This window comes from Trichosurus vulpecula, chromosome X (genome assembly GCF_011100635.1).
Source record: "Trichosurus vulpecula isolate mTriVul1 chromosome X, mTriVul1.pri, whole genome shotgun sequence".
In the NCBI taxonomy this organism is placed as follows: Eukaryota; Metazoa; Chordata; class Mammalia; order Diprotodontia; family Phalangeridae; genus Trichosurus; species Trichosurus vulpecula.
Window position 1 is genome coordinate 2,572,477 of NC_050582.1, and position 11,594 is coordinate 2,584,070.

Genomic DNA, 11,594 nt, shown 5'->3' on the forward strand with positions numbered 1-11,594 from the left:
CAGGGAGCAGATCAGCCTGAAGGGACCCCTGAGGCCATCCAGTGCATGAGGACACTGTGGCTCAGAGATCACATGGCTGCCAGTAAGAGGGAGGAGGCAGGATTTGAACCCAGGTCCCCATGGTTCTAAAGCTAACACTTGGACATGTTTTCCTCAATGTAAACTCCTTGAGGGCAAGGACCGTTTCCTTTTTGTCTTTGTATACCTGGCACATGGTAGGGTCTTATCAGATATTTGGTGATTTGAAAGCCCAGGAACCCCCAGTCAACTTGTATGAGCCATTGACTTGAACCTGCCCCCCCCTGAGCCTGGCATTACCTTGGCTCTTCCATAATGTGGCTGTCATCCCTCATATCCCCCCTGCCCCAGCCAGGTCAGGCCCAGTTCTTTCCCAACATGCCTGGTAGTACAGAAGATCAGTGGCAGGGAACCTCCTTGATGCCAGGGACCTTTTGCTTTTCACAGGCGCATCATTGTAGTGCTCATCCCTGATAGCTGGATTGAACCAAATCACTTTTACCGTACTCTCAAATTGCATACAGTTCTGCCTAGTGTGGGGAATCAGAATCACCTGAATGATAACGGAGAGTTAGAAGTTCCAAAGGTTAAAATGAAGGGTAGTGGAAGAGCAGCCGAGAGCTGCAGATCCCAGATCCCTGGCTCATCCAGCTGGAAGAACTCCTCAGAAACAAGGCCTTCCCTTCCCTTCCCCTCTCCCCCACCGCCGCCGCCGTCGCCGCCACCACCAACTCCCAAACCAAGAAAGTTCAACCTTTTCTTTAGCAAAAGTTGATTTATTGACTACAGCACAAAAATAGAAAACCCCCATTGTTCATATCATTTACCCTCCATCAGAAAGAACAGGCCACTTGGTACGGGCAGTACCTCCCCCAAGTGGTTGTACAAGGGCCTCATCTCCAGCAGGCCCTTTGAACCCAGCTCACATGGTGTCAGAACTTCCTCAAGGAAGTGCTGGGCCCATAGCCATGGCCCTTGGCCTTAGTAGAGTTTAAAATTAACAGCAATGCTGTGAGTGACTGCCTCCCCTCCACCCCCAGCCTAGCCCCAGCCTCCCACCCTATCCTGAAGTGGCATGCTGGAGCTGCCTGCCTGTGGGCCCTCCACCCCGCAAAGGCTAGCTCCCAGTGACACACAGTCCATCTGGTGGGCTGGCTTTACTTGCACATAAAATGAGAAACCATTCAGTGAAGCTTTTTCTGTCCTAGAAACTTTTTTTTTTTAAAAGAAGGCACGAGAAAAGGATCTGAGCTCCTCTTTCCCTCTTCCCCACCAAATACACAGGGGTTGAAGAGATGTGAATCCTATAAACAGTCAATCCCAGGAATCCTCTCTTTCAGCCCACTTCCTCCTGCATCCTGGGTAAGCAAGGAATGGGCCATGAGGTCCCAGGCAGCAGATAGAGAATAATGGGGCTCCAGAAGGCCCAGCCAGGGTGAGAGCAAAGGCTATTGGTCCAGAACAGATACAAGAGCCAGAAGTGGCAAGAACCCTGACCCCTACACTGGGAGGCCTTCAAAACATGGACTCCCTGCCCCATCCCCCTCACCAAATCCATATTTCAGACAAGCCCAATGGCTCTTTCCCTCTGGAGGTCAGGGCTGTTCCACCTAGCCCTTGGCTGGGGCAAGCAGAAGCTCTCAAAGGGAGAACATGGGACTTGTCTAGGGGTTAGGACTGGGACTCTGAAAGAACAAGCTGCCACATCTTCAACCACGCCAATCTCAAAGATTCTTCTGGCAAGATGGCTTCTCACCCAACAGGAAGAAGCAGGAAAGTAGGAGGCAGTACCTCTAAAGGAACAATCTCCCAAGACATTAGGTACTCAGTTGGGTTCAAGGCCTGGGCTTGGTTTTTAGATCAATTGTGGGAACAAAAGTGAGATGATCATCAAAGAGTGATTGTGCCCGGTGGGGTAAAGAGTCTGAGGTTTGGTGAAAGGAGTGTTGCACCTTGAAATCAATAGCACCCAGCAAGCAGGAGTCTCCTAGCCACCATGCTCACCTGCAGGTACAGGACTGGGCAATCATGTCCTCATATTCTTTGTACAGGATGCTGCCACTGGCCTCAATCAGCAGGACACTAATGGGCATGTACTTGTAAGGGACGCATGAGGGTCGGGGGATGCTTCTATCCACCAGCTCGTTGATAAGGTTCTGAATGATGGCATGGTTGGGTGATCGGAGGCCAGAGTGTAGCACCCGTGGACAGGCCCCCTTGCAGTAGTTTGGGCTGTACAGATGGGGGGCAATGATCCAGTTCTCCCAGCCCAGCTGGTGGAAGCTAACCTGGAAAGGATGGAGAGAACACTGTGTCTGCTCCAGTGACTGGCCAGGTGCTTCAGACCTTACAGGGCCCACCTGACGGACTCGCCGGGCCAGGGAAAGGAGATCGGCTCCCTCAGGGTCCCCCACCAGAAGTTCTGGCAGCTCCATTCGTGGCACACTTTTAAAGGTATTGTTGAAATACAGAACCAGGAAAGCAGTGTCAGTAGCCAAGGCCTGCCTCCACCCAAGGCCAATCTCTGTCCTTTCTTGCTGCTGACACCTGACTTGGATGTGAAGGACTCTCCTCCCCTTTTGAGGCTGAACTTGCTGCTGAATGTAATTGGTGAGATCCATTTCTGCCCAGGCCTCCGGCAAAGCAAAGCCTGGGGAGCCTCCTCCCAGGAGGATGGTGCTCTTGTGGGCCCAGGGTTCCACATGGCAGGAAAGATGGGAGTGAGATAGGCGGAGGCGAGGGCGGTAAGCAACAGCGGCCCTCACCAGATGGTCCATGTCACGGTTTGGCTGAAGTGGGAAGTCTAGGGTTTGCACATACCAGGGACCTGCACAGAGAAAATGAAGGTGGTAAGAAGAACAGAATGTCAGCTTCCCAACCCACCTGACCAAGAGAAGAGTTCTGTTAGGCCTTCTCCCTTGGCATCATAAATGACCAATTAGGGGGAGGTTCACTTCCCCCTCAAAGCCAGCTCCACACTATCTGGTCAACAAGTGTTTATTAAGCTCCTGTATATGTCAGGCACCATAGAGAGGAAAAACAAGCCTGGCCTTCAAGAAGCTCATGTTCTACCGGGGGTGGGGGGCCGTGCAGAGAGCAGGATTGGAATCCGATAATGTGCGAATGGGTAAGAACAGCATAATGTGATTTGAGGAGGGAGAGAGCAGTAGTAACTGGGAAGTAGGGGAAGAGAAGAAAAGAAGATAGAAGAAAGATTAAGGATTCTGAGACACAAAGGAGGGAGGGCATTCCAGGCACAGGGAACAGCTAATGCAAATGCATGGAGACCACAGTTGGAAATGTCTCATTTTACAGAAGATAAAATGAAGGCCCAGAGAAGTTAAGCCACTTGCCTAAGGTTACACGGCTAAGATGTGGCAAAGACAGGATTCTAACCCAGGTCCAGACCTAGTGCTCTTTCTATAGTTTCACTTTCCTTAGTGGGTGTTCCAACCTACCCTGATTCTTCACCAGCTAAGTCCCTTTCCTTTGCATTTGCTCCAAAAGGAGAAAAAAATATTTGGGACATAGATAAACAAAGGCACAGTCCCAGAAAGAGAGAGTCTCCCAGCTCCTCTACCCCCAGCTGCATGGGGAAAGCAAATTGGTCCTCAATTTGGAGTTCAGATTCCACTTTGCAACTTCCTACCTGGGAGACCTTGGACAAGTCACAACCCCTCTAGACCTTAGTTTCCTCAGCTCTAAACTGGGCTGTGCATTAACTAAAAGTCCTCAAAGATCTGAGTTCTGAGTTTTAAAACTGCATTTTCATTTTAATTAAGATGGGTCTCATTAGCTAGAGGAGAACTGAATTGTAGTGTGGACCAGAAATAGGGGGTAAGAAGCTAGACACAAGAAGAATTCAGAACTGAAGGAGTCTCTCAGAGGTGGAATCTGGAATAGAATTTACAGCAAGAGAGGAGGCCCTCACAGTGACTCCAAGGAGGCTACACCTACATATTGGGTAGCAATTGGATGCACAGAAACCAGTGCTTGGGCTTGGGACACTCGAAGATAGAGTCTCAGTCCCTAGCCTCACAGATCTCCTAGCACTTAAATTAATGTAGTTCAAGGACCTGGGTGAGCTGTTAGTATGATGCTTTCTCATGGAGGAGAAGATGGAAAAAGACCAAGGCAGTCAGCTCTCTGCCTCTCCTCTGCCAAGGGGGGATGTACCCATAGGGACATGTTCCTGTGCCTGTATGCCAAAAGCCTGCCTAATAGCTTTTCTTATCGTACAGCTCAAACGAAGCTCTTCATTTTCGGGCACGTGGATTTTTCCTTCCAAGAGATTTTCGAGCTCGTGGAGTAGAAAGGGGGCAAGAGTGGGCACCAGGAGAGGCCCAGGTTCCAGTCTTGCCCTGGGACTTCCTAGCTATGTGTTTGCCTAGGCCAGTCACTGCTCCTTTCTCTCTCTCTCTCTCTCAGCCTCACTTCCCTCATTTGGAAAATGGAAACAATGCACATAAATCCCTTTCCAAACCTTCTAAGGGCAAGAGAAATATGGCCATTATTAGGCTATTCTAACTGCCCCAAGAAACTGGAGAAGAAACGTGGTTTGCGCTCAACAGTAATTGGATTCATCCTCATCAGCAGGCTGCTCAGGACCTTGGGATACTCCCAACCTCCAACACACATCAATGCACAGCCAGCGGTGCCTGTCCCATGGTGAGGGCCCAACTCTCCTATACCCGGGAAAGGGGGGCTCAGAGCCTCCTCTGTTCACCCCCCATACCCCTCCCCCAGCCTATTGGCCAATCTTTTGTTGTTTCTTTTCTTCCTGCCACTATCAATCCCCTTCTCCCCACTCAGGCAGCCACTGTTCCAGCCCACCATCACCTCTTACCTGGCTTACTTCAAGAACCTCTTAATTAATGTCCCTAGCTTCAGTCCATTCTGTTAGCTGCCCAAGGGACTTTCCTAAAGCTCAGATTCAGGAATTCCTAAACTTCACCATTCTCAAGCTCAAGAAACTCAAGGGGTTCCCAAAGTCTAGAGAATAAAATACGAGGACCTCTGGCTTTTGAAACTCTGGCTCCAGCCATCCTTTCCAGCCTTATATATGGCTCCCTTCACATGCTCTACGGTCTAGCCAAATTTCCCTGCTAGGTGTTACTTACAGAAGAGATGTGCCATCCCTCCCATGCTTTTGCCTGGGACACACTCCCTTCTCACCTCTACCTCTTCAAATCACTTGATGCCTTCAAGGCACAGCCCAAGCACTGCCTCTTCCATGAGGCCCTTCTTAAGATCTCTACCTGTTCATGTCTTTCCCAGACTTGGTACATAGTCTATGTCTCCCCAATGGTGTCAGCTCCTTGTGGGCAGAGACTGTTTTCCCAGTGCCTAGCACACAGTAGGCACTTCGTAAATGCTCACTGGTTGTCTGTTATTGCCATGGAACATCTGTTGGGGTAGAAAGGGCCCTTGGGGATGGGTTGGTCTTTTATTTGAGAAGTGGCTGGGTCCTGGGGGCCATACAGTGACATAACCCAAGGCCAGCTCGCTCTCCCTCTCTGGAAGAAATGACTCACCTCCACTCCCAAGCATCTTCCTCCTCCCAGGCTCCACCCTTCCTCTGCTGCCTGGACCCCCCCCCCCCCCACCATGTCCCCTCACTTCCTCCATTCCTCTGGCTGCCTCTCCCCAGGCCCCGGCCTGAAGCTAGTTTCAGACCAAGGACCTCCTTGGCAGTCTCCTCACAGCCTCCCACAGCTGAGGCAGAGCTGGGATGAGAAGTCCCAGGCATCCAGATTTCTCCACACCCACTCCCTGGGAGTAGAGGGCGTGAGACCAGCTTTCCACCAAGCCTGAGGCTACCCTGACACCAAGCGGCTGACCTGGGGGAAAGCCTGTTCATACTGAAGGCTTAGAAGGTGCTAGACTGAGATAAGGGTAGAGAGGAACTTCAGCCATCACTCAGCCCAAGGCTTTTGCCAAGACCTCAACCCAGAGCTAGGAGGAGCCAGGCAGACCGAGAGCACCTTCCCCCTGTACTCCCTGAGATCCTGGGGGAGGGTACTCTAGCATAGACGAGGGCTGGAGGCCAAAGACATGGGGAAACCCCAAGGAGTCTTTTCCCAGGTTCGGGCTCTTAACCGTCAGTCAATCAACCTTCCTAAAGTGCCTGCAGGGCCCCTTCCCTAAGCCTAATTCAAATCAGTTATCTGCCTAATTGGCTTGGGGGTGGGGTTTACAGGCACAGGTGCAATTGGCCTCCTGAGGCTGCTTGAGTTCCTGCAGGTGGGTGGGAGTCGGAGAGCTCGGAGCTGTGTGACCTTGGGCGGGTCTCCTAAGGTCTCTGGGCTGAAGTTCAGGGGCCTATTCTAGACAATGAAGGGGCTAGAATAAATCATTTGCAAGGCCTCCTGCAATTTTCAATCTAAAACTGGGGTCTCGGAAATTGCTTTATCACCGGATTTTAATAGAATTGATTTCCTTTGTGATCCTATCCATCATATCTGATGCATTACAAAACAGGCTGCCTGTTCAAGGGGTCCAATATCCCCCCAAAGTAAGGAAGCTGGCGATGATGAATACCAACAGGAAGTAACTAGCAAATATGGACGTATATTTCGTAATTCTCGACAACACGAAGCAGAGGTGGCCTCACCATTTGTCCTCAAGGGAGCTTCTCGAGGGCCAGGGCTGTCTTTAGCCTCTCTTTGTAGTCCCCAGTGCTTAACACAGAGTCTGGCACACAGTAGGTACTTAATAAATATGGTTTAAAAACCAACGTTTACTAGCTTCATCAAGACCTTGGGCAAGTCATTTGTCCAATGGTCAGTGCTCAGGCAACTCTCTAAGACTATGTAAATTTCAGAGCAGTTGTGAATCTGTAAGGGGAAAGGGGGCTCCCTCTACCTATGACATCAAGTGTCTAGGCCAAAAGTGAAGGTGACTTTGCATGCCCTGTCTCCTTTGAGCCTCCCAGCCACCCTGTGAGGTAAAATATGTGCTACAGGCATTTTCAATCCCCATTTTACAGATGGGGAAACCAAGGCCCAGGGAACTCTAGGGGCCAGAAGTCATTCACATTGACCACACTAGACTCCTGCCTTTTAGCCTCTAGCTACCGGACACTCCCCACCCTGAGCAAGCATCCAAGGGCCTCTGGCCAGTGCTGCTGGACCCTGGGGGGCAAGGGAGCCCCACTTAGGCGATAGGGAGGAAGGAGGGAGGGCCCCTCTCTTCCTTGACCTCATCCTGGGCTTCCAGGAGCAGGGTGGGGCGCTCTTCCTCCCTCCCGGCTGTAGGGAAAGAGATGAGTCACGTCTTGGCCCCAAGGCTCTGAGACCCGCACCGGGCTGGGGGTGAGGAAGGAAGAAAGGAAAGAAGGGAGGGCAGGTGCGGAGGCCCCGCGTGCTTCTCCAGTTTAGCACCACCACCACCCCTAGGAGGGAGGGCATCTTTCTCAGCCGCAGCTGACTTCCTCAGCCTGGAGTGCCTCAGTTTCCTCCTCTGTTCGGGTTCGCTGGCCGCTAGGGTTCCCTTTCCCACCCACCCCCATCCCCACCACTGCTTCTGCCCCACTCACCTCGGGGGGGCAGTGCGCGGCGGCCCGCCGGCCTCACCAGTCTCACTGTGTTGGCACGGAAGACGCGCTTCTCCCGGGGACGCCCGTGCTGGTCGGCGTTCTGTCGGTACAACTCCAACATGTACTGGAGGGGGTGCCCGCGAGTCAACTGCCTTCGGGGGGAATTCCGGGGCGCTTCTTGCAGCAGCGCCCCAAGCAGGGGCAGCAGCGTGGGCACCTGGGCCGGCGCCACAGCATCCTGGGCGTGGGCACCCGTCGGGGAGCTCAGCCGCAGGGCAAAGAGCAGCGCCCACAGGATCAAGCCCGTGTCCATGGGGCCCATGAATGGGAAGAGGGGAGATAGGGAGCCGCGAGGAAACTATGGGTACTCCGGGACCTAAACTAGCAGACAGCTGGCCTTGGGGGGGGGGTCTTGGGCCGGGAGGGGGGAAGCCTCGGGCTCAGCGCAGCCTAGGTGCCCTCGAACGGGCCAAGGAGGAAGCCCGCGATGCGTGCTCACTCTCCCGTCCTGCCTCACTCAGGTGATTCTACGCCTGCCCCCAGACCTCTTATGTGCTGCCTAGAGAGGAGGGGAGGGATGGGCTTGCGTGTGGAGGAGGCCCTTGGTTGGCTCCCCCTCCAGGAAGCCCACGGCCCTTCTTCCAGACTGCCAGCTGCTTTCCTAAGGAGGCAATCTGGATGAGAACTCCCTGGGGGCAGACCTAGAGGGGAGAAGATTCTTCTCCACTGCTCACTTCTCCACCTAAAGGCTTGAACCAGACATCCACCAAGGCTTAAGGGCCCTACGCCTCTCCTGGGCTTCTTCTTGTCCTTCCTTTAAAGAGGGCAGCTGGTAAGAGCCAGCAGAAGAGAGCCCTAGCCTGTCTCTGGACTGGAGCAAGCAGGCCAGACTTGGCTCTGCCGGGCCCCTGCTCTAAGGCACCACCAATGGCTGCTCATGCCCACCTGGCCACACGCTGGGCTGCCCTTGAGCCAAGTCTGTTCCAACTTAGACTTTCTGCAGAAGCAAGGGAGGTGCCAATGGACACAGGATCCCAGAATCAGAATGCCCACCATCCAATTCCACCCACTGAATTGAGGTCTAATCTCAGCTCGGGCTCCCAGGCTAATTGGATCGCAAAGGTAGGAGGGAGCCAAGTCAGGCTGAGCTTTACTGGAATCACCAAGCCCCACAGAGTCCCAGGGCTGAACTGGCCTTCAGATGGCCTCCTACTACAAGATGTGCTGCAACCCTGCCTCCCTTTGAGGCTGCCTGATATCCCCCAGAAATAGGAGTCTCAATTTTCTGTCTCCCCAGTATTTAGCACACAGGAAGAGCTTTGTACAGGCTTTGCCATACATGCATTCAGTCCCTCTGCCTTAGAATTTGTTCTGAGCATTGGAAGGCATCCCTTTCCCCACCCCCACACAGGGGAAGCTCCTTGAAGGCTGCGATCATTGGCTTTTGCATCTTTGCATCCCCAGGGTCTAGACCATTCGTACATAATAACTTTGAGCTAGATTTGATTCCTGGCTTCAGGCCTTTGTACAGGCAGAACTCTCCTGCCCTGGGGAGCTCTCTCACATCGCCTTCCCCTCTTACTGTCCTTCAGCCCCTTCAAGGCTCAGCTCGGGTGCCAGCCACTGCCTACACAAGACCTCTCAGGACCTCTTACTAGTGCTCCATAGCCCTCCCCTAGTACTTTGCATTTGTTAGGAAGAAATTGCTAGCCTATGATTTCACCATGGGAGGAAAGTCAGGGTATGGAAACGCTCCATGCATGCTGAGCTGGCTGTGTCATGTGATCAGACAGAAGGTAACTCTGAGGAGAGGCTTTTAACCCGGGGTACCCATTTAAGAGGTGAGGAAACTGCTTGGGAGAGAGATCACGTGCCTTCCTTGCCTACCTGTTTGAGGTGGAATTGAAGCTCCTATATTCCCCACACAAAAGGGCAGCATTCTGTCCACTGCATTATCCTTCATAAGTGCTTGTCCAATTGAACTGAGCGTCCCCAGCGAGACTTGCCACCGTCAAGGAGCCCACCATGTCACAAAAAACAACCCATTCTCCTTCTGGCTAGCACTTAACATTGGAGAAGTTTTCTAGTCAAAGGATATGAACAAACAGCAAAAAAAGAAGTATAAACTATTAAGAAGCACAGGAAAGGATAATGAGAGGAGTGCAAATCGCAACAAGCTTGTGGTTTTGTTAGTCTTTCATTTTTGAAGAGGACCTGTGACATCACATGGCTACTGGGAAAAACCACAGCTCTGACTATATGGACCTCGGTCAGCAAGGAGCAAGCGTCTTTTAATTTCATTGCTGCAGTCGCCAACTTCAGTGATCTTTGAGCCCAAGAATATCAAATCCAACCCTGCTTCCATTTCTTCTTCCTCTATTTACCAGGAAGTGATGGGACCGGTTGCTATGACCTTAGTTGTTGTTTTTTAAATTAAGTTTCAAGCCAGCTTTTACACCCTCCTTTTTCATCTTTACCAAGAGGCTTCTTAACTGTTCTTTACTTTCTGCCACCAGAGTGGTAGCGTCTGCACATCTGAGATGGTTGATATTTCTGCTGGTAACCTTAATTCTGGCAGTCATTTCATATTCAGGTTCTAACTGTAACATCTGAACCTGCATACAGATTCCTTAGGAGACAAATAAAATAGTCTGGTCCTCTCATCTCTTTGAGGATTTACTACATTTTGTTGTGATCCACACAATCAGAGGCTTTAGTGTACCCAATGAAGAAGAAGTAGATACTTTTCTGGACTCCATTGCTTTGTCCATAATCCAGCAAATGCTGGCAATTTGGTCTCTAGTTCCTCTGCCTCTGAAAATCAGCCTTCTCTTCTGGTAGTTCCAGGCTCACATGTTGCTGAAGCTTAGCTTATTCAATCTTAAGCATAATCTTGGTGGCATGTGAAATAAGTGTGATTGTTCAGTGATCTAAATTTCTTTGGCATTGCCCTTTTTTAGGATTGGGACATAAACTGATGTTTTCCAATCCAGTGGCTACTGTTGATTTTCCAAATTTGCTGGCGTATTGAGTGCAGCGCTCTAACAGCATTATCTTTAAGGACTTTAAATAGCTCCTCTGGAATTCCATCCCCTCCACTAGCCTTATTGTGAGCAATGCTTCCTAAGGCCCACTTGACTTCACTCTCCAGGATGTCTGGCTTTAGATCAGTAACCACACCAGACCTTTCTTGGATAGTTCTTCTGTATATTCTTGTCACCTCTTCATAATCTCTTTTACTTCTGTTGTCTCCACCATTTTTATCTCGTATCATGCTCATTTTTGCATGAAACATTCCCTTGATATCTTTGATTTTCTTGAAGAGATCTCTTGTCTTTCCCTTTCTATTTATTTCTTTGCATTGCTCATTTAAGAAAACCTTCTTAGCTCTCCTTGCTATTTTCTGGAGTTCTGTATTTGGTTAGGTAGATCTTTCCCTTTCTCTCTTCCCTTTTGCTTTCCTTCTTCCCTCAGCTATTTGTAAAGTTTCATCAGACAGCCATTTTTGCTTTCTTACTCTTGTTTGACCACATCCAGCTTACCCTGGTTTAGAGATCTTCCAGGTTCCTATGCAATCTTGATCTTTACGGCATCGGACTTTCCTCTCATCACCAGACACATCCGCAGCTGAGCTTCCTTTTGGCTTTGGCCCAGTTGCTTCATTCTGTTTGGAGCTACTTGAAGTTGTCCTCTGCTCTTCCGCAGTAACGTGTTGGATGCCTTCCGACCTGAGGGGCTCATCTTCTGGGGTCATTTTGGTACTGTCCATGTGGTTTTCTTGCCATTTCCTTCTCTAGTGGATAACCTTTTGTCAGAACTCCCTACTGTGGTCCGTCTGTTTTGGGTAACTGCATGGCATAGCTCATAGTTTCATTAAGCTACCAAGCCCTCCATCCTGACAAGGCAGTGATTGGGTGGGGGGGGGGGTTCCCTCTGAGATTATCTCCGATTTATCCTGTTTCTGTCTTCTTTGTACATAGTTCTTTGAATGTTGTCTACCTCATTAGACTGTGGCCTCCCTAAGGGCAGGGACTGGCTT

General features: G+C 50.8%; 1 protein-coding gene across 1 annotated transcript; it reads right to left on the bottom strand.

Moving 5' to 3' along the window:
- Positions 1 to 1,870: 1,870 nt before the first annotated feature.
- Positions 1,871 to 7,883, bottom strand: BMP15 (bone morphogenetic protein 15). Its single transcript, XM_036740326.1, has 2 exons — positions 7,556 to 7,883; positions 1,871 to 2,845 (listed from the first exon to the last, which is right to left on the bottom strand). Exons 1-2 carry the CDS (start codon positions 7,875 to 7,877, stop codon positions 2,019 to 2,021), a joined length of 1,149 nt encoding a protein of 382 aa, XP_036596221.1. The 5' UTR covers positions 7,878 to 7,883; the 3' UTR covers positions 1,871 to 2,018.
- Positions 7,884 to 11,594: the final 3,711 nt, after the last annotated feature.